Source organism: Abramis brama (assembly GCF_963993115.1).
Source record: "Abramis brama genome assembly, chromosome: 10".
In the NCBI taxonomy this organism is placed as follows: Eukaryota; Metazoa; Chordata; class Actinopteri; order Cypriniformes; family Leuciscidae; genus Abramis; species Abramis brama.
This window is the reverse complement of record NC_139972.1, coordinates 17,013,661-17,036,726: the sequence shown is the minus strand read 5'-3', so window position 1 is coordinate 17,036,726 and position 23,066 is coordinate 17,013,661. Positions and strand designations below refer to the sequence as shown.

Sequence of the window (23,066 nt, the reverse complement as noted above, 5' to 3'; positions counted from 1 at the left end):
CCCATTAATAGACAAAAGCGTAGATATATATGCTATTAGATATTAGCTATTATATTAACATTTTATGTTGCTACAAGGTTGCATTTTGTCGTAGAAATTGATATAATTAAGGCTTTGTATACAGTATATAATGTTAAATGGAATAAAATGAAATTCACACCTTTAAAGAACCTGGATTCCATAAGCAGTGAAGCCATGGCAGATTAGAAAAAGAAAAATAGAAACAAAAAATGATTTTGCTTTCTTTTAAAAAAAAAACATTTCCATTCTTAAAATCTTTGAAATTATCTAACTTTTTCACATTCATTTTGAAAGACTCATCATCACTGACCAAATAAAAACAAGATAACACAACAAAATAAAAGAACTTAAGTTTAAACTCACCACTTTGCTGGAATGCAGCTTCTATATCTTTGGCAGGGGCTTGATGCAAATAAAGATTATATTTTAGACTTTAAACTTTAGTTTTTGCCAAAGTACAAAAGATCAAGAATTTGTGACAGTATCAATATAACATGACGAAAAATACAATAAAAAAGAAAAAATTATTATGCAACTATATTTATAAATAAAACTATTTTGAGAACATAATCATTTTAGGTCTCTTTCAGAATATGAGATTAGATTATATTCACCAGACTGTCTCCTCCCACGCTTGTATGGCAGGTTTCCCTCTAAGAGGAGTGGAAGGCATTTCCTGGCTTTCTCAGGGGTGTAGATGAACTCTGGTGGTTCTGTCAGAAGTTATGAAAGTAATTTTTATGAGTATATTAATCAGTGCGGTTTGGCATTTTAAGGTATTCTAATAAACACTATCTGCCAGACCTGATTGCCTTCTTCCTCTGTGGTAGTTATGAACATCATCCAGTCGTGGAGAAGGCATCGGCTTTCTTATTGGCTCCTGATCAAACTGCGGGGCTAAACAAAATACAAAACATTAATAATCCACAGTATGTAAAACACACAGTGTTTACTGTGTTTAACAGTGTTTAAGCAATAGTTTACATGCGGTGAACACTTACACTGACAGAAGTTGTCACCAAGAACCTGTCTTGCCTGGAAAACATATTAAGATATTTAACACTATAGTGTCCTTCTGTGAACTATGTATAACTGAACCAGTCAGTTTTGACTGTACATAGTGATTAATAGTTTGACATATAAACAGCTCCTACACTACTTACTTTTTGTGGCAAGGATGCAGGATGGTTCTCCACTATCATCCTCTTGAGGTAATGTAGCCACAGCCGCTTCTCCTCCTGGTTTTTAGCCTACAGATAAAGTAAGTTTTTTTTAAGGTAAGGTTGTCAATGTACATTATAAAAAGTGTCCTTTTATATATTTGTATATATTTTTATTTTTATATACTTTACCTGAACAATGTGTTGCTGTTTTGGGATTGTTTGGTCAGACACCTTAAAACAGAGGGGATCCTTCATGTTTTCCACTAAGAGCAGATTACAGCACTTGAAAGATGAGAGGAAGAAATAGAACAACATTAGGTCTGCATATCCCAAATCCTGTAAATATAATACTATATTCCTACTATAGATTTACGGTAGATTTGGAAAGAAAACTTAAATATGATGACAAATTATGATGACTTACAAAGATGTGAGTACTGTAAATGAAATGATCCAGCCTCTTCTTGGCAATGAGAAGCATTTTGTCAAAAAGAAAGAATGCTCTTTCCTTTTTCACACGCTGAACCCGGAAGGAACCTTCAAGAACCAGTTCCCCAAAACCGCTGAGATCAGGACCAGTCCAGTTCAGCAACAGGCTCTCAATCTCCTATAATTATTATTTTATTTTATTTTTTTAGCTTTTTACATTTGCAGTTGCAATATAATTAAATACACTGAACTCTTACACTTACAGATACAATACACTTATTGTAAAAAGTCATAGGGAGCATTTGATGTCTGGGATTACCTGAAGTCTGACTGCATGTTCCTGTTTCCTCTTCATGTCATTGATGTACCAAGCAACTGCTGTCATGGTTATAATGGCTTCTTCTACCACCTCATACCCTGGATCACTTTTATCAAAGTGTTTGGATAGTTCCTACCACAAGGGGGTGACAACATATCAGCTGTAAAGTCTGGCAGGAGCAGTGGCGGCCCGAGCCTTTTGGGGGCCCTAAGCAGAATTTGATTTGGGGGCCCCCTCCCGTCACCTGTGCTTTACGATTATTGACACAAATGTCACACTATAGTGTTACATTATAAATTAATACAATGAGGTTATGTATTAATTCAAAATAAATAGGCTACTTAATAAAAAATAGATACTTAAATAAAAAAGTTTTAACTTTTTCTTTACTCTTTTACTAACACTTTGAAACTTCTGAAAACAAACTGTAAAACATATCACAAAACATATTAAATTATTTGCAAAATATCCACCAACGTTTTGCAACACTTTGCAGTTTGAATGTCTTGTATGAACATGACGGAGTATGTTTTTATGTTTCCTCGATCACGCCCGCGCCTCACACACACACACACACACAATATAGCCTATTCCAGCATTGCAATCTTGACATCGCAGCCTGTTCATTATAACCGTAATAAAATATAATAATAAAATAGTCAACCTAACATATAAAAATTACACTGCTCTGTTAAAATAGTCAGTAGTAGCCTACAGTTCGTACAATTCAGCATAAGCACCGCTCCACTGTGATGTTTCCAAGCACATTTTTGCGCGTGTGAAGAGGATGATTTTTTCCATCAATATTGGAACGTGAGTGAAGTACAAAGAAGCCTATAATAAAGAATAGTTTAGCATCCAAATACATCGCGAATGTTGAAACATTTTGATTCTAATGAGAGAGATACGTGAGCCCAACGCCTACTTTCACTTTCGCTTTAAATTATTTCGTTTTGGCTTGTTTATAGTTATTTTTTTATTCTTGTTCTGTTCTGAATATCATTAAATTTAAAGGATAAATCATTGATTTAAATGTCAATCATGTGAGGCAAATCAAATTTTTGTGGCATGGCTTAACATTACCGTGACTTTGCGCACGAATTGTCCATGCACGCGAGGTGCGCGTGACTCAAACACTGGCAGACAGCAGCAGTTGTAGTAGGCAGGTATATTGATCATGAAATCAGAATTTTCTTGTCTTGAATTATTCGTTCATTCACTCATTTATGTCACTTGTTTAAGTTATTTAATATGTAGTAAAAAAAAAAAAAAAAAAAAAAAACTCGATTGGGGGCCCCCGCTTAGTTCGCTTATGCCTCGGGCCGGCCCTGGGCAGGAGTTATACATTTCTGGCATGGCCCCATTTGCCCTGCTGGTAGATGCCAGGATCAGAGCTAATCGGCACTACTGTCACTGCATTGTACTCCACTGACCTGCAGTAGAAGGTGGTATTTAAGAATCCTTTGCACCGGTTTCAGCAGGTAGGTCTCCAGAGGCAACGAGTGGCACAGGGTGGCCTGCCTTTCCTGGAAGAAGCGCACCAGGCTCTCATTCTTCATGCAGTCCCGCAGGACGGTTACTGAGCTGGACGGAAACAGGGAGGAAGACATTTAAGAGGGTGGTCTACTGGGAGACTCATCAGTTTGGCAGCTTTGCCCTACAGCACTTCATCTTATAAGGACTGCAGTAATGCATTACGCTGATGGGTCTATAAACCTACAAATGCACTTACAAAAACACTCAGAATCTTCGCATACAGTCTCTAAATGCTAAATTCAACTCAGAAGTACTTGTTTTGGTGAAACCTCCTGCTTCTTCCATTTTCACACAAAACATGTGTTTTTTCTCAGTATAACTTTGTTTCAACACCATTAGATGCATACGAGTACTGCCGTATCAAATATTTTTAATAAATATTCTCTCAAGAATCTGTATTAAGACGAATCAGCGCTGCAGTGTTTACTGTCTATTAATATGCAACAACTAATTCTCTAAAGGTGGATCAGAATCAGCTCTAGCAGAACATCTGTTGCTGTTGTACCAGAAGCCCATGGGAATACTAAGACAGGGGCTGCAAAGTATTTCCAAGTAGTCATCACCCAAGCATGTCTGCCTCTGATATGTCTAATTTTTCCTCTAGACATATAGTTAACATTGACTAATTAAAACCACACGACATTCATAAAAAATATCTTACATGATTATACATCATTGTGGTTGACATCTACATCACATAAATCTAATTACGTTTACTGCAAAAATGCCACATACTTGTATAATTATGTAACAGCATTGATGAGTTTTCAGCGTATTAAGGTTTTTAACAATTTAAGCAATTTAAAATACTATATAATTAAAATGTATATATAAGTCATATACATTTAAATATACATAAATATATATTTAAAGTAAATTTCAACTAAATTCACTTGCAGTGTGCAATCATCCGCACATACTGTTACAATGTTTGGGGTTGGTAAGATGTTTAATGTTGTTAAAAGACTATATTCATATATATTTTTCAAATATATTATAAAATGTAATTTATTCCTGTGATAGCAAAGTTGACTTTTCAGCATCATTACTCCAGTCCTCAGTGTCACACGATTTTTCAGAAATAATTTTTGCACAGGAAAATATTTAATATTATTAAAAATGTTGAATAAAGTTGACTCCAAACTTTTGAACGGCACTGTAGTGTACATGATATCAGAGAAATAGAAATATTCTTCACTTACTTGGGGTAATTCATGCAGTAAATGGTGTAAATGTCAAAAGCTTCACTCTAAAAAAAAAAAAGAAAGATTAATAATAATAATTAATTGATTTCAAAGACTGATCGACCTTTATTCTTTATTCTACCAACAAAAATACACTTCAAATTCTGGACATCACTTGCTGTTTAAAATATGCAGAGTGTGGTGTTATGAAACCAGACAAAAATATAACAGACAGAAGAAAAAATGGCACAATCTAGACTGGCATTCACTTGGCAGTATGGGAGATTTTTCCACTAAATGTTTGTGTACCAAAAACAGAAGCAGTACCAGAACAACCCAATCAAGTGAACCCCGTCATCTGGCAATGGCCACTATACCCAGATTTGACCAGATATGGGCAGCTCAGCTTCAGTTACAGTCACTGAACTACATCTGTACAAGCATGTAAACACATCAAATATTTGCTCTATTTGGGGCCTGATATCTAGTCTAGAGGCATTGCTTTGATTTGGATTTGGAAGTTTTGGCTTTTTTGATGCTACTGAGACTATGGGGGGAAAAACCTGACTCTGAGCCTCTGCTGCATTAGAGAAGGTTAAATTGAGCTAAACCTCAAAATAACCCACCGGTAATGGCTTAATCAAATGTACTCTGTGCTTCCTAGGCCAGTGCTAATTTATCCGAACAGTGGCCTCTTCAGCAGGAGGTAAACATTGGGTCTTGGTGCTTGAGACACTGCCTCTGGCAACTGAAAGGTAAATAATTATTTCCTTTTCTAAACCAAGAAACAAATCATGGCAGAAATAAGAATGAGCACATTCAACCCCTCTACCACTCCAAACAATGATGTCCTTGTCTGGTTCCCATCCCAGTCTGGTCTGCTCATTGTTGTGTCATTGTGGTGTGGAGACAAGAGCACCAAAATTGTCTGCAAATGCACTTAGCTGACGTGTGCATGTGTTAAAAGTTCAACACAGTTGCTGGTATGTTTAGGTTTCACAGAGTCCATCTGTTTTTCTGGCCCAGACATTTCTTTGTGCTTGTGCCACACTGCCAACTGAAGGCCCCAACATAACACATTAACAAAACTGGATTTCCCTTAGACAACAGTCCTAGAATGACGTGCATTAAAACACAAACTCCTTGTCTTGAGATATATGTATTGTATGCCTTCTAATAAGGTGTTAAACAGGAAGAAATTTATTTTTTATTTGTCATGTGCTTACCCTCTCCACAAAGCATTCTGCTATGGCTGCCGCATGGGGGCTTCGTTCCAGATCTTCCAAAAGCTCACTATGAAAAAAAGATTCAATTCAGTTTTTCGTGCATGACAAAAGTATTTCTGCTCACATATTCTCACAAAAGCATTTGCAAGCTGAAAAATCTATTGAGTGTCAAAAACCAGTTTTCTGACATGAGTCTATTTGTATGTTTAAATGTTGCTATTCCTTTTCTGAGGAAACATCTGGTACTGGACACTCTTGACTGGAACAGGCTCAAACTCCGGCCTGCATTTCTAAACAGCATTTATATCTTTTTTTATAATTTAGTAAACTCTTGTCTAAATGCACACAGATGGGAAGCTTTTCATTTTGGCTCGATTTCCTCCAAACGTGTTCCAATATCCCCACAGTAAAACTTGAAAACCTTTCTACACTATTAAGAATAAAGGTTCCAAAGGGGGGGTTTTCACAGCAATGCCATTTCAGGTTCCCCAGATAACCTTTCTGTAAAAAGTTCTTAAAATAATGTTTTTTCTTAGCGCAAAGAATGTTTAAATAATCTGAATAAACAGATTTTTTCTCTATAAAGGACTTTTTGTGCAATGGAAAGGTTCCATGGATGTTAAAGGTTCTTCATGGAACCATAGAAGGGCAAAAAAGAACCTTTATTTTGAGAGTGTACACAGATTTTCTACATTCTGCTGGTGGGGAAAAGCTAATTTAAGGAAGTAAATCAATGAAAAAAACATATTTTGCATTATATAGGCTGGTAACAGTGTCTGGAAAGGAAGCTTGGTTTAGTAAATAAAGTAAATAAAGGAAGCTTGGTTTAGTAAAACCATCTCTATTGTGACTCAAACACTAAAAGGAAACAAATGGATTTTCCCTCAAGTGTTATGGAGTTGATATGAACTCTTGTGGTCGGTGGGACTTTTTCGACTGAGGATGAGTGGTTGTACATTCTCTGACTATGTTCTGAAGGGTTAAACGAAAGCTGTGTGAAGGCTCGCACGCTGTATTTCATTCAGTCCATTAGCAAAACTCCAATATTCATTCCCACAAGGCCCCCAAACCGCCAGGCCGGTCAGTCTCGAGGGATCCCTCCTTGCATGTCGTGAAAGAAAACAACGTGACGCTCTCTAAACACTATGGACTTTCCTTCATGTGGCTGAGGGGAAAAGTTCGGAAGGAAACCGCAGAACTCCAGCCTTCATCATCCTCTCTTCCCCTCTGAAGACGAAACTCATTTAGTGGCTGACCTTTGTGGTGGGGGGACTTCATTGTGGTTATAAAGGAAATTGAATGAGTTTATGCATGATTTCTTAGATTGTCCAAAGAGCTTGATGTTCTAGGTGCCTGTAGAGATGGGATGTTCTTGACCGGTGACTTGAATGTCTTGAAAAGGTGTGTCATAATAACAACACATAGTTCTGTAATTTGTAATTGTAAAGCAATAAAGATATTACTGTCGATTTCTGGTCTGAACTGTAGTAGATAAGTTGGATTCAATTAGATCTTGGCAAATCTTGTGAGGTTTTGGCCCTTTCACTTAAATCCCAGGAAAGTGTTGGCGGACCAAAGGTTTGAGACTTGAAATATGTGTGTTACATTCATACTTAATACTTTCCCAGGTTCTTCTTTGCCAGATACGGTACATACAAAGAGATATTTGAGTGTTTAGCATCATATTTGAGGTATAATGAGAAATTTAATACATTAAGACACTTCTTTGAACGTGTCAGGATTGGCTACCAAACCATGTAGCAAAATCATACAACAGACTACAATGAAGAACAGCAAAAAAATAAAAGATTAATTTTCAGGAGTTATGACCAGAGACAGGGAGTTACCTGAAAGAAAGCTTTTTATTTCTTTTCTTTTTTTTAACGTAATTCCCTTTGTCCCATTCAGTCTTCACATCACCCTTCCCCTTTTTTTATGATCTCTTCTCAACCCATAAGTTGTTGTCTTCTCTCGATTCATTCTCTCCTCCTAGTCTTATCCCTTTCTTTTGTCTTACTCCCACCATTCATCTATTAACACGGTGTGTATAACTCAAACAGAAGTTCGCTGCATTACAGTTCCTTTTATCTAGCTCGTATTTCCCACAGCAGTCAAGCCTTTATTTTTGCTGGAGACGCAGCATCCTATGGAGGGGGAAATTCACACAGTCATTCTTCTTTTTTATACATTATACAAATCCTCAGGACAAATCTACACCCGTTATTTCTCCCGAATGTGATCAAAGCAGACAGTGAGACAGTGAGGAGACAAGAGAGCAGTGAAATGAATGCTTTGGGAAAAAACAGATTTGTCTTTATTAAGAAAAAAACACAGTGTTAAGGTTGAATCCAAAATGAAGTCAAAGCATGGTACAGTGGCAGACCGTGACCTCATGCAAGCACACACAGTAGGTAAAGGTTGCTGTGTCACTTAACGGAGGGATGTGTCTGGGCAGTTAAGTGTCTCTCAATGGATCTGTCCCAAATTATACTTGATGTGTACATTTTTATAAGCAAGTCCCAGTAGTTTTATTAAAAGTAAAAGAAAAAAAATTATGGTTATATGAAGATCGCATAGAATAATTATTAATAGTTCCATTATAAATATTATTTATATTAATAAAGTATTATGAACATTATTTGTATAATTTTTCAAAAATGATGACTGTCCTACAATTGTGATGTATTTTTTCCCTTAAGTTGGTGTGCTTGGTTACCAAGGAGACAACATGAAGAGCTTGATGCAAAAAGTGTAAAAACACTTTGGAGTCAGTGAGATTTTATTGATGTTTCTGAAAGAACTCTCTTATGTTCTCACAGACTGCATTTATTTGATCAAACATTCCATAAACCAGTAATATTGTAAAGTATTTATTACATGTATGTAAAATAATTGTTTTCGGTTCTTTCTTTCTCAGACACCATTCTAATATGCTGATTTGGTGCTCAAAAATATTTATTATTATTATTAATGTTAAAAAAACAGTTGTACTGCTTAATATTTTTGCGTAAATTGTGACACGTTTTTCAGGAATCTTTGATGAATAGAATGTTTAAAAACAGCACTCATTTGAAATATACCTCTTTTGTCACATTATAAAGGCATCCTTGCTGAATAAAAGTATCAGAAAAATAATTTTACTGAGCCCAAAATTTCGAATGGTAGTATATTTGACCCTGATGGTTTTTTTACACCCATTTAAGGGCACCAGAATGAGTATAGAAGGACCTAGAAAGATGTGATTACAAGTGCTAAAATAACCCTAGAACAATATGAACTGATGAGACGGTTTTAAAGAACTATTGCAAAACACGGGAATGAGTCAGCAGTGGAATGTTTTCATCACTGCAAAATAGAGAGGAGATTCCCAAGCCAGCAAAAACAGCCTGTTCTGTTGCAGTCGCTGCACAAGACAAATGCAGCATTCCAGTGCAAAGGCACAATTTACAATGCTTCACTATAACTGGACAGATGTCTGTGGGAACAAAATAAGTCCTGTCTGCTGTCCCAGGATGCACTGCTCGCTTGGCTGCACCCTCACTTTCTGACAGGTCATGTGTGGCTCGTTCACCACAGGGGCTGGAGCTCTACCTCGGAGCCTGGCTGCTTTGGCTAAGAGGAAAAGGACATCTGTATGTGTCCTAAAGTTCTGACCGGTGCCAAAAAAGTAGACTCAACAGAATCAAGTCTGAATACAGGGGCTACATTCCACAGCGATGAGCAGAGGGCTTTTAAGAGTAAGAAAGGGCAAAGAGAGAGCCTCTGTGTGTTTAAACTAAGACAGGAGGGAAAAACAAGGTCAGTCAGTCATTTTATTTAGGCTTAACAACTAGAGAGTTACGCATGAGAGCTGATTTAAAAGGACTGTTCACTTAAAAAATGAAAATTCTGTAATGTACGCACAGTCGTTGTCGTTCCAAACCCGCATGCTGTTATTCTTTCTCTGAACACAATCAGAGAAATATTGAATAATTTCCAACTCCCTGTTTTCCATAAACACAAAGCTTTACAGGATGAACAGACCAAATTTCAGTCATTATTCACTCTCATTTGATTTTAGACCTGCAAATTTCATTTAAATTAATGTTTTGATTTGTGATTGACCTAAATTTCAGTCTATTATCATGTAATTATAGCGTATGGTTTCAGCCTAATTGGAATATACTCCATACACTACTGTTCAAAGTTTGGTATGACTATTATTATGATTTTTTTTTACAAAGAAATTAAAGGAGTAGTTCACTTTAAAATGAAAATTACCCCATGATTTACTCACCCTCAAGCCATCCTAAATGAGTATATGACTTTCTTCTTTCAGACGAATACATTCGGATTTTTAATAAATGTCCTGGCTCTTCCAATCTATCTATCTATAAATTACAGAAACGTCTGTCTGTCTGTCAGTATGTCTGTCTGTGTGTGTGTTATTTGCATATCTCTCGAACCGTTAGTCCGATGGATTTCAAACTTGACAGGTGTCTCGCTACGGGCACGGGTAAGTGCAGTGCCAAGTTTGACGTTGTTTGGATGAGAAATGCAAAAGATATCGTTAAAAATATCAGTAAAAGAAGCACTTAGAAGGTTGTGGTTTAAAAATAAACATTCTGACATTAGAGGGTTGTATCGGTCAAAGAAGCCCCAAGAAGGTTGTGGTTAAAAAATAAACATTCTGACATAAACACTCAGTCAGCTACACTGTTTACTTCTGAATATTAGAGTTTGGTTCCAAAACGTGATAAATCCATTTTGATTAATTTGAGTAAAAATGTGTTTTCTTTACCAAGAAAGTGGCAAGATGAAAACCACTATTTTCTGTTTCAAACTTTCACATAGCATCTTTAGGTTATAATAACAAATCCAGATTTTGATTTTCAAAGATTTATTATAAAAACCCATTATTTTTTCCCAAAAATGCAATAAATTCATGACACTTTTTTTCAAAATGCAATTAATCCATTGAAACAATATAAAAGTTATTTTTTATCATATTGAAATCAACTGTTGAAATCAGCCATCGCTAAGAAATATCTCCTGAACTTTTTTTTTGCACGGGCACTTTGCACTGCTCCCTGAATCGACGCGCTTATTCATTTGTGGATGTAAACTGAATCTATAAGTCAGCTATGCTGTTTACTTCTGAATATTATATTTCATTCTGGTGCGCTTAACGTTATTGCTACTGTGTAATAGTAGCCTATGCTATTCACCAACTAAACATATCCTATTCAATGCGTTCACAGTCTCTTTCACGGGTATCATTTGTAGTAGCCTATTCACAAACTGTTTGCTCAAGCATAGCATTTCTCGGAGTGCATTTTGTGCTTTCTACCATGCACAAATAAAAATGTCACTGAACTTTTGCTGTGTAATTGTAACAATGAGCACTCAAACACACCAAACCAACAATTACTAAAAACACACTCAAAAACTGATTTTGCATGGGCATTTTGCACTAGTAATTTATAATGGCAGTGAATTGCAACCAACAGATTGAAGCTCAAAAAAGTGCATCCATCCATCATAAATGAACGTCCAAATGGTGGGTTAATAAATGTCCAAACGTCCAAATGGCTTCCTTCTGAAGCAAAGCGATGAGTTTGTGTAAGAAAAAAATTCATATTTAAAACTTTATAAAGTAAAATAACTAGCTTCCAGCCAAACGAACATATGGATCTGACTTAAGTGTAAAGAGCAACTTATGCGAGCAATGCAACGTACTGCTGATATTTACGCTACGTTACACTACTTCAGACGTCATAAGTTGCGCTTTAGACGCAAGTAGACTGCACATGGTCGTTTGGCCGGAAGCTAGAATTTTACTTTGTAATGTGTTAAATATGAATATTTTTCTTACACAAACTTGTCGCTTTGCTTCAGAAAGCCTTTATTAACCCACCAGAGCTGTTTGGAGTTTGTTTATGATGGATGGATGCACTTTTTTGAGCTTCAATTTGTTGGTTAGCCTAGAAATCTAGACGCACCCTAGCGGCAGCAAAATGTATTTCGCAGCCAGGTGGGTCTAGCAACTCTCAATAGACCTTCTAGCTGCAAAAACCTAAATTGGGTCAGGCCAATCACGTCGTGTATAGAGTAGGCGGGGGCGGGCTTAACATATGACGACAGAGTTGTGACGGCTGCCACTTGAAAACAAAGAATGACGGCTGCTGCTGGGGAACAACGGTCTTTCGAATCGGCTGTGGCCGCGACTCGGGAGGACTTGGAGTTAAGTTTTTCTTTGAGAAAAGAGCAAAGAACGGCACTTAAGTCATTCTTAAAAAAAGGAAGATGTGTTCGTCGTTTTGCCGGCCAGATATGGCAAAAGTTGAATCTGTCAACTAAGCTCCGCTGTTGGGAAAACGCTCTGGTTGGTTTAAGCGCTGTCCTATTGCGTGCAGAGGGAATTTGAAAGACAGCCGTTTATCCCGCCCCTCGGATTAAACCGCGTCTATGGTGAGTTTCCAGACCTAACATCTTGATGTAGGTCTGGCTTGCCAGGCTATTTGTTGGTTGCAATTCACTGCGATTATAAAGCTTGGAAGAGCCAGGACATTTATTAATATAACTCTGATTGTATTCGTCTGAAAGAAGAATGTCAGATACACCTAGGATGGCTTGAGGGTGAGTAAATCATGGGCTAATTTTCATTTTAAAGTGAACTACTTTTATTCAGCAAGGATCCATTAAATTGATCAAAAATGAGAGTAAATATATGTATAATGTTACAAAAGATTTATATTCCAAATAAATGCTGCTCTTTTGAACTTTCTACTTATCAAAGATATCAAAGATAAAAAATTAAAAGTACAAAAATATTAAGCACCACAACAGTTTTCAACATTGTAATAATAAGAAATGATTCCTGAGATCCAAATCTGCATATTACATTAATTTCTGATGGATCATGTTACACAATTGTTACATTTTTAAATTTGTAATAATATTTCACAATATTACTGTTTCTACAGTATTTTTTGATCAAATAAATGCAGCCTTGGTGAACATAAGACTTTAATTTTTTTTTAAATCTTACTGACCAAATATGACACAAGTTTTATTTATGGGTAAACTTTCCCCTTAAGAATGGTTTTCTTAAAAAACGAATAACTCATTCTGCTCATTACATGCCAATATAATCTCAAGCAGAGGCCAAAAGCAGCTGTGATGGGAACAAATGCTCTGCCATTTTATTACAGGAAATTTTATTAAATGAGGTCGTGAGGACACCCAAGAGTTTTTAAGATTTTCTGTTTTCAACAGCCAAGCTGATTTCCCACAAGAACTGGCAGTAAGGCGGCGGGCGCCATGTTCAATTTCAACACTGCCTAATGTCATTAGGGGGTGATGTGGAGTGGAGTGGACCAAGAAAGAAAATTATGTAAAAACGGTGTTTGAGTGGCAAGTAGCAGCGACCCACCAATTAAAAACCTCTGGGCTCAACCATGCGTACGAGTCTGAAATAAACACAGAGTGTCATTTGCAATAAACAGTGTAAAGCAGACACATAACAAGACTGACTAAATTGTTCGGTGGACCATGCATGAACTCGCAATGTAATAAACCATATGCTGCACGTCTTTTAAAAAGAGCTTAAGTTATGATGAAGGCTGAGAAAAAACGTCTCATGAAGAGCATTCCTGATCGACTTCAGCAGTCAAGGGATAGTCTGCTGGAGTGTATCAGAAACGGCGAACACTCGCTCTTGGCAGACATCTGCACATTGTCCCTCACGGTGGGACAGAGCAGGACACAGGCCAGTCATTTTGTCGGAAAAAAATTCAGCAGACACCACTACCACCCAGACAGACATCTTGACCACCAGAGCTTTAAAAGAAAGAAGACACCAACCTGTTAAACTCATAGATGTCCTCAATGTTGCAGAAGAGGGTGCTGACCTCATCTGGTTTGAGAGGCAAGTCTCCACAGTCAATAATGCAGCCTAGATAGTCCTGAGAGAGAGAAACCAAGAAAGATTGAGTTTGATGACCTCATAGAAATCATACGAGGCATTTTCACACTTTAATTTGCTTTGCTTTTTTTTTTTTTTTCGATTCACAAAACTCCTGTGAGACCTATGAAATTAGTAAAATACCTCTATTTCATCACTTTTTCCACTGTTAACACTGAGCTGATTCATAATTCATAGACTACAAAGATACTATAAATGGGTCCTTCGCAGCAGGACATGACTCTCACCCCTGAATGATCTCTCGACACCAAAAATCGCTGTAACGTAATTACCGTGGACGTCACATTTGAGCCCCTCAGTGATCTTCAGTGTAAACATACAAAGCGGTACTGAAAAGCAAAGCATGCAACTAATATAGTGGTTATAAGGAGCCCCTCTAACAATATTTATCTTTTCTCTCTCTGCTCTTTCAACTTTGACCTTGAAGAAAGTCATAAGCTAGTCTCATGAGAAAACTGTCTCATCATCATGCCACGTAAAATACTGGCTGGTTTAGGCCGCCTGCTGAGGAAAAGAGAAGCATGGGGTCACCAAACGTTGGTTTGGAGTGGTTGGTTAACACTGCTTTAGTCAAGCAGTTTCACTGGGTTAAAGTTTAAGGAAGTCACAGTGAAAGACTTACAACTCGCAGCTCAAATAATGAACATTTTAGAATTAATCGAAGTCCTTTTATAAAATTATGTTTAGTATTTCCGTATTTTAAATCCTCCAAAACGTGCCTCATCATAACATCTTTTTTTGTATTAGAAAAAAGAGATTTATATTTGTATAACCCAGAATGTTTCTTTAAAAAATCTACAGCACAGCTTAATAATTAACTATCATTTCTACTAAATCAACAACCTTGTGGTAGTGAGGTTTCTGGCTTGAAGTGGTTTTCCAGCACTATAATCATCATAATGAGGCTGTTATGAAGATACAGTACATTCTTGCCTTAATGAGGAAAATGCATTTTGTATTAAATTAGAAAGTTAATCATATTTTACAACCTCTTCTGTGTCCAACACAGGCCAAAAACCAAAACAGATCTGATGCCAATGGTCTCAGGAGTGGTTCCTGGCTGTTAAGCTGGCAGAGTTAAACAGCGCTATCTATCAACATTGTATCAGTTAGTTTATCAGTGCTTGGCCTCATTAACCCTTAATTAGCAAGCCTTGGGACCAAAACCAACAAACCATCATAGACAAACAAATTCCACCAGACTGCAACGGACTATAGTGCGGGAAAGTGCCAAGAATGGCCCCTACAATCTCCCGAGAGAAACTACAGACTCTGGAGCCAAGAAAAGAAGGCCACCAGGCAAAACAAACTAAAAAAAGATTTTAACTGAAAGTTACAGCAAATAGCTACAAATAAACATACATTTTGAGTATAGTGAGACAGTAGACTGACTTTATAAGGGGCTCTCTTTGTCACCCTCCCGCTTTCCCTGTGCCTCTGCATTCCTGGACTGTAAAACATGGGGTCTTTTTCCTCTTCTGTTTGTTTCCAGAGCCACAAGGTGTCTGGGAAAGCAAACATGCTGAGGTGGGGGCAACATAAGCCAGAATATAAGGGACTGGTGCATTCAGCACCTTTACAAGGCAGGGGGAACATGGACACTGTAATTACCCTGATTTACACACAGCAATATGGAGTGAATTCCCCTGAACGAATGGAGCTCATGAGCGTGAACTGGAGCGCTAGATGAAGAGATGAGTGATGACACAGCTACTCAGGGAAGAGTGAAAATCCAGGAGGTGAGGGGAAATCTGAGGATTACATTGTGAGTTATGAAAGGAGAGTGTGTGAGACAAGCGGGACCAGCCACAGACAAAGGGACCATAAGTTATGCGCACATTTTCTTGGCAGATGCCGTCTTACTGAAATGACTTACTAGAGCGTACGTGAAGTGTGTTATGACAGCCAGTCTAGCAAAAAGAAAAACATAAATGTTCACATAATGTTCACATAAGAGATATGGACCAGAAGGAGAGAAGAGAAGAGAAGAGAAGAGAAGAGAAGAGGAGAGGAGAGGAGAGGAGAGGAGAGGAGAGGAGAGGAGAGGAGAGGAGAGGAGAGGAGAGGAGAGGAGAGGAGAGGAGAGGAGAGGAGAGAAGAGAAGAGAAGAGAAGAGAAGAGAAGAGAAGAGAAGAGAAGAGAAGAGAAGAGAAGAGAAGAGAGATCGATAGATCGATAGATCGATAGATAGATAGATAGATAGATAGATAGATAGGGGGAAAAATGGACAGACAGAGATGAAAAGAAAAGAAAAGAAAAAGGAGAGACAGACAGACAAACAGAAGAAAAGAAAAGAAGGGACAGACAGACACAGTATAGTAGAACAACTGACAAAGAAAGAAAGAAAGAAAGAAAGAAAGAAAGAAAGAAAGAAAGAAAGAAAGAAAGAAAGAAAGAAAGAAAAGACGTTATCTCTGAGAGGAAGTTTGGAAAGGTGGCAAACAAAGAGAGAGAGAGAGAATAAGAGAGAGAGAGAGAGAGAGAGAGAGAGAGAGAGAGAGAGAGAGAGAGAGAGAGAGAGAGAGAGAGAGAGAGAGAGAGAGAGAGAGAGAGAGAGAGAGAGAGAGAGAGAGAGAGAGAGATTGTAACAGAAGTTAAACACACTCTCAGAGTCTTTGTCTGAGAAACTAGGTCAGTTTGGAGTTTGGAACAGGAGTCGGTCCCTCTCTCGTGAGCAGCCCCTCTCCATCTCTGCTTGTGCCCCAGAATGGGGGCTACAGCCAAACCCCCCTCGTCCCCCAATTTCCTGTCCTATTTGGCTGAAATTCAGCTAAAACAAAAAGGGAGAATCTCTCAGTCTTGCTCCCCTTAACGCTCCCCACATCAGCACACACTGGAGCTGAACCCAGTGCACCTGAATGTCACCAAACGACACTTCACAAACTAATAATATAACCCACACAAACAACAGGCAAAACACTAAGACACAGCAAAGCCGTGCACTCTAAGCTCGTTTCCAGCTAGCTTGACATCATTCTTTGTTACGCTTTCTATCAAAACCAGACGGCTCTTACTAATAGAAGCAGAGCCTGGCTAAGTATGTCTCCAATCAGACATCATACACACATATCCCAGAGTCAGCACTATGTCCCCGAAACCATCCACCACTCAGCCTCCATTTTGAGACCACAGATTGATAAAACAGCAGCATTCCTCGGCATGATCTGCGTCTTTCAGCAACCAATTTCTGGCTATTTGATCTGAAGGCATCTTTTCATAAAGCAGCATAAGCTTGCATGCCTTCTCTTTTTATTGGCTTATGAAAAGCTCGACTTCAAATAAACCATCAGCAAAAGGGAAAAGGAGATACATTTCAGGCATTCCCCAACCTCCAGCCTATGTACCCATGATCCTCTGCAATCAATCAGTCACAGATACAAAGGATAACAGACACATACTATACAGAATATACGCGCACACCTGTTGATGGCCGGCACTGGAAACATTTCCATGAGTTCAAAGGCTGTGTCGAGTAGACCACAAACACAATGACCTGTGACTCATGACAGACCAATTTCAACACTCTCTAGTCTAGGCTCAAAGAAAAATCAGCACAAATTAAACTAAACTCACTTACCCCCAGTTTTACAAACAAGGCTTAAGCCTAGTGCCAGATTAAAATGCATGTTTGAGCTGCTTTAACTTTATCCAAAGTTGCTGTTTGGATTTAAATTGGCAAATACTATAATTAGATCATTATTGCAGTGATTATTATGTTTCTAGCATGTTATATGTTTGGCAACAGTTCTTCTAACCCTAATTTATGGAGTGTGTATCTTTTAATTTCTTAAACATGTAGGAAGACACATCATGGCCATATTCCAGGATGACAAAGCCAAGATTCATCAGGCTCAAACTGTGAAAGAATAGTTGGGAGGAAGCATGAAGAATAATTATTTCATCAAAAGGGGCATCAATGTTTGATCAAGATCTTGTACTGACAATGCAAGAGTCAAGTCGACATTCCAAATACTTTCAAAGAATTTAAGGTCTGTACTCAGAGTTGCCAAGTCATGTGTGAAAATTATTCTTCATGCTCCCTCCTGAAGAATGATTCTTCATGCTCTCAATCTCAGAGTCACATGATCCTTCAGAAATAATTCTAAAATGCTTATTTGCTGCTCAAGAAATATTTCTTACTATCAGTGTTGCAAACAGTTGTGCTGCTTAACATTTTTGTGGAAACCCGGATTTCAGGACTTTTAACAGCAAAGAACAGCATTTATTTTATACAGAAATCTTTTGTAACATTATAAAATGTCTTATGTTATTTTTGATCAAATTGAATGTCCTTGATGAATAAAAGTATTACAATAAATCTAACTGTGATAAATGTGAGGAAAGCTTATGCAAACGCGCAACGACTACCAATGGGAGAGGTCAAATCGCTGCCAGCGTAAACGGGGCATAACATATTGGTGCTTATCCATGACCCCTGCTAAAGGTCACAGTGGAGGCCTGTTCTTCTAGCAACCTGTGCATGGATATATGATGAATGTGTTGAGAAGCGCCCACAAAGAGTCTCTTATATTTACAGCACACTCTGATTTGTGCGTGCATGCGTTTGAAATGCTGAGCAACAGCCTCCTTATTGTCCTGGATCAAGGCTGTGCATGCAGAAAGCAGCGCAGAGATGCGTTTGAACTGACAGTATGAATTTATTGTTGCTTTCATCCAGTGCCATGACCTCCTTTGCTCCACCTGAATGCGTGATGAATGGCACAACAGAATCTCACAATGATCACATTTTAAATCGCCGTTGGCACAGGGAAAGGGCTCGGCTTTCTCTGCTGTCTGTTATATGAGTCCTGGATTACATACAGGGTGGGCGGCGGGTGAAGAGATGTGACGGTTGAAATGCTGATCTGGATGAGCTTCCATGACTGAGCAATCCTAGAGCTCAAAAGAATGTACCACCACCTGGGTGGGTTCGGACCAGCAAAAATAATAGTATTCAGTGGGTCTTTTTCAAAGTCACCCTATATGTGTTTAACATTTATATTTTATAATAACATTTAGACATTTAAAATAGGGGTTCTTGCCCATGCAAACCATCACCATGCTAGGGCAATGTGAGTGGTTCTGAGTGGTTTCTAGACCATTGCTAGGTGCCCGCAGGAAGTGTTTTGGATGGTTTCTAGACCGTTGCTACATACTCGCTAAGTTGTTCTGTGTGGTTTCTAGGGTGTTGCTAGATGCTCTCTAGGGTGTTGGGTGGTTTCTAGGCCGTTGATAGATGCTCACTAGGTTGTTCCGGGGTGGTTTGGGTGTTGCTTGATATTTACTAGGTTGTTCTGTGTGGTTTCTAGGGTGTTGCTAGATGCTCGCTAGGTTGTTCTGTGTGGTTTCTAGGGTGTTGCTAGATGCTCACTAGGTTGGTCCGGGGTGGTTTCTAGACCGTTGCAAGCTGTTCGCAGGGGGTGTTTTGGATGGTTTCTAGACCGTTTGATAGATATTTACTAGGTTGTTCTGGATGGTTTCTAGGGTGTTGCTAGATGCTCGCTAGGTTGTTCTGTGTGGTTTCTAGGGTGTTGCTAGATGCTCACTAGGTTGGTCCGGGGTGGTTTCTAGGCCGTTGCAAGCTGTTTGCAGGGGGTGTTTTGGATGGTTTCTAGACCGTTTGATAGATAGCCTATTTACTAGGTTGTTCTGGATGGTTTCTAGGGTGTTGCTAGATGCTCGCTAGGTTGTTCTGTGTGGTTTCTAGGGTGTTGCTAGATGCTCACTAGGTTGGTCCGGGGTGGTTTCTAGGCCGTTGCAAGCTGTTTGCAGGGGGTGTTTTGGATGGTTTCTAGACCGTTTGATAGATATTTACTAGGTTGTTCTGGATGGTTTCTAGGGTGTTGCTAGGTGTACTGAGTGTTATTAGTGGGTTGCTATTCAGTGGTGACTTAACAGGCCAAGTCAAAAGAGCACACCTCACCTCAAGATATTTTGAAAAATGTAAATGGGTCGAAAACAGCATTGGACTTTCATTGTATGGACACATTTTTTTTCAAGAGTGTCTTCTTTTGTGTTCCAAATGCATACAGGTTTAGAACAGGATGATGAGTAAATAATAACAAATATTTAGGGGTATACTAGCCTTTTAAAAGGTTATAAGAAACATTATTTCAATATTGTTTTAACATTAGCTCAACATTATTCCTCAAGTTTATTTGGTTGCAAATTCCATTTTATGTTCTTACGATATGAAACATGGTAAATGGAGTGTCTGATCCTTACCTCCACAATGCTCTTGAGGTCCCTCACGTAGGCCTGCTCCGTCTCCACTATCTCCAGCGCCACCCTCTCCAGGCGAGTGAGTTTGTGCAGTGGTGTTGTGGAGGCGGGGAGGGGACTGGCTCCCGTCAGCAGGGAGAGAGGGGTGAGGTCCAGGCTGATATCTGAGCCGTTTCGTTGTGGCCCAGGGTAGACCGGCATGGCTCCGTAGGGGAGCGATGAGGAGGAAGATGACGAGTGTCCATCTTGCAGCGAGGCAGATGAGGCAGAGGAGCTGAGACTGGCACCGCGGTCACTGTCGGAGCACACCGTGTTAACAGAGGTGCAGCTCCCACGGGACGCACCACCTGAGGAGGCCATGCGGCTCACGATCCCACTCAGCGAGGACACAGAGGAGGGGCGCTTAGCAGCTGCAGCAGAGAGAGAAAGAAACAAGTTGGTGTGAGAATTCTAGTGATCACTGCATAATACAGTATTTATTGATTAAAAGTAAAAAAAAAATACAATGTTATGTTGCCAAGACAGCAATGTAGAGCAAATGGAGACTTTGGCTTAAATATCCTGCATCTTGAAGACCCCAGTATGAACAGAATGAACACAAAATAAGTTTACATTTACATATAAACAATATGCATTTTTAAAGAGTAAAGTACAAGGACAAACTATAAGTGCTTACAATGTGTTTCCTGCCAATATTTTTCTGCCTGCCTCAAAGGTGTGACTGTGCAAAACTACACAATCACAATGGTTTGCAGCAAACCCGCAGAGGCTGTCAATCTAACGGTGCTATGCACGCCCTGTATAGACAGGAAACAAAAATCACAACTTCCTGACTGCAATTTGCTAGACGATTAAACCTGCGAACACAGAAGTCATTCAATCAGCCGTGCCCTAAAACGACCAGAACATCTAAATCAAAACAGTGACGTTCTGCCTGAAGAGCCGTATCAAAAACTGAACACAACAGTCTGGTCGTCAAGGCAGGAGAACACAGGCCGGTACAGAGCACTGTAAGGATTGGCATTGTTTAAAGGCTGAATGCTGGGCTGTGCTCATCACAATGGTGGCCCAGTTACAGAGCACAAGCCGGCAGAGACGAACAATCCTCCATTTCCTCTGACCTAGCAGGCAGGGCGACGCAGTCAACTGTTACTCTCTGCACTCCCTTCCTCGCCAAGTCTGCCTATCATCCATCAAGTATTCCATCTGACCATTAGCTGGAACTGTTTGCTGCCTTTTCTCCCGTTCCCTGCGTTCATAGAAGGTTTGAAAGCACTTCTGTAATATTGATTGCCTGAATTTGATTTAAACGCACTCATAAAGTACATGAAGGCATGTGTTTATCTTTTGCTGGCCCCAATCCAAGATCAGCACCACTATGGCGGCAGTCGCACATGAAAAAATGTGAAAATGAGGAAAAAACGTGGAGGGATGGATTGTAAAATCCTCTACAGCCAGACATACATCACCGCTACGGCCATCTTTTGCTTTTCGTTTGATGCCTATCTCAAGATCAGCTGTACTGGATACAAAAGCATTCAGGAGCACGTTCAAAGCACGGCATAAATTCAGCCAGACAGATGCATGAAGTGTGACAACGTAAACCCAGTGCATCCTCTGGAACAAAAGCAAACAGACAGGGTACTCCATCACTACTTGGGCGTGAAGTCAGAAACTTTCATGTGGCATGGAAGAACCAAAGGCAGGGGACTGTTTTACCCTAAACATGATCCCTATGGATTTTGTAATCCCCAACATTAAGTTTAAAAAGCCTCTAAGCGCACAGCACGAATTAAGAGTGGATAAATCGGTTGGGATTTCCAACAAAACCTGACCATCTCTAGATAAGACTGATGAACATGTGCGTGAGCCAACACACATATACTGTTCTTCATAATTATATGATTCCTAATGGAAAATGCAATGACTCGATTAATTGTGCAGCTGTTTTGGAAATCTGAAATAATACATTAGAGCTCATTTCCTCGTAATATTTTCATAATGACATAGATCTACTTAGAAATAATGTAAAAAACACCTTAATTTGGTCTTTGTGTCCATAATTGCGCTAAATTATTAGTTAGTGATACGTACTTATTATGAGTTCCAGTAATTGTGGTATTTTCATCATAAATTTCATGCGCACTGTTTTTTTTTAGTCACTCAAAGTTCAATAAAGAGACTAACAAGGCTCATCTAACTCCTATCAGAGAATCAGGCCTGTTATGTAGATCATGGAAGTCTGTGAAGATCATTTGGCCAAATGAGTGAAAGCCAAGAGCAAGAAATCACATACCTGATCCGCAAGGCACGGCAACATCAGCTGGAATGACCACCAGTGCGGTTAGCTGTGAATTATGTCTTCTCACTGTAGTTTAGTTAGTCCTCATAACTAATTCAAAGCAACTGGCTAGCACTGTCTTCCAAATGACATCAGGTATCCAAATGATTTCTGAAACTGAATCTTATTCCATTAGAGACTAAACGGACCTCACCATTCGTAACGCAGACAGGAACCATGCACCATATCTAACGTGCATGAAATGTTCAAATGTGCACACTTCTCTCTCATAGTGAGATTTCCTGTCTAGGTGTGTATTAGCGTGCAGGCCGCAAAACCACGTTATTTTGAGAGTTGTCAAACTCTTCAGTCCTTGCCGGAAAATGCTGAAGAGCACTTATGTGTTAAAGAAACAAGACAACAACATATGAGGAACCTCTGAATTAGGTTTGAATATGGGTGAATCTCACATATCCAGGTAACATTTCACCCCAAAATAAAGCACAAAAAAAAAACAAAGCAAAAAATGATAATAACTGTGATTCATTGTCACAACACAAAAAAATCTTGAAGGTCATAAAACAGGCTTCATTTTTCATATAATTTTTTTATTTATTTATCTATCTATCTATCTATTTATTTGTTTATTTATTTATTATTTAGTACTGAAATAAATGTATGGAGGATGATGACCACCACCCATATCTCTCTTCTCTTCC

General features: G+C 38.8%; 1 protein-coding gene across 2 annotated transcripts in view; it reads right to left on the bottom strand.

The window, feature by feature from the left end:
• Positions 1-23,066, bottom strand: part of LOC311090646 (uncharacterized protein) — a 39,682-nt gene that overhangs the window by 6,205 nt on the left and 10,411 nt on the right. Inside the window, exons 1-14 of one of the 2 annotated variants that reach the window (XM_084126054.1) lie at positions 22,363-22,621; positions 20,070-20,476; positions 13,724-13,824; positions 5,879-5,945; positions 4,671-4,717; positions 3,366-3,516; positions 1,933-2,064; positions 1,609-1,791; positions 1,374-1,466; positions 1,185-1,271; positions 1,023-1,056; positions 826-918; positions 636-734; positions 161-423 (exon numbers count right to left, since the gene is read on the bottom strand). In XM_084126054.1, the coding sequence (XP_083982180.1) occupies positions 161-423; positions 636-734; positions 826-918; positions 1,023-1,056; positions 1,185-1,271; positions 1,374-1,466; positions 1,609-1,791; positions 1,933-2,064; positions 3,366-3,516; positions 4,671-4,717; positions 5,879-5,945; positions 13,724-13,824; positions 20,070-20,426 (1,707 nt within the window). In that variant the 5' untranslated portion in view covers positions 20,427-20,476; positions 22,363-22,621. Of the gene's footprint in view, positions 1-160; positions 424-635; positions 735-825; positions 919-1,022; positions 1,057-1,184; positions 1,272-1,373; positions 1,467-1,608; positions 1,792-1,932; positions 2,065-3,365; positions 3,517-4,670; positions 4,718-5,878; positions 5,946-13,723; positions 13,825-20,069; positions 20,477-22,362; positions 22,622-23,066 lie in introns of those variants that run through there. The other variant, XM_084126053.1, reaches the window with a different exon arrangement.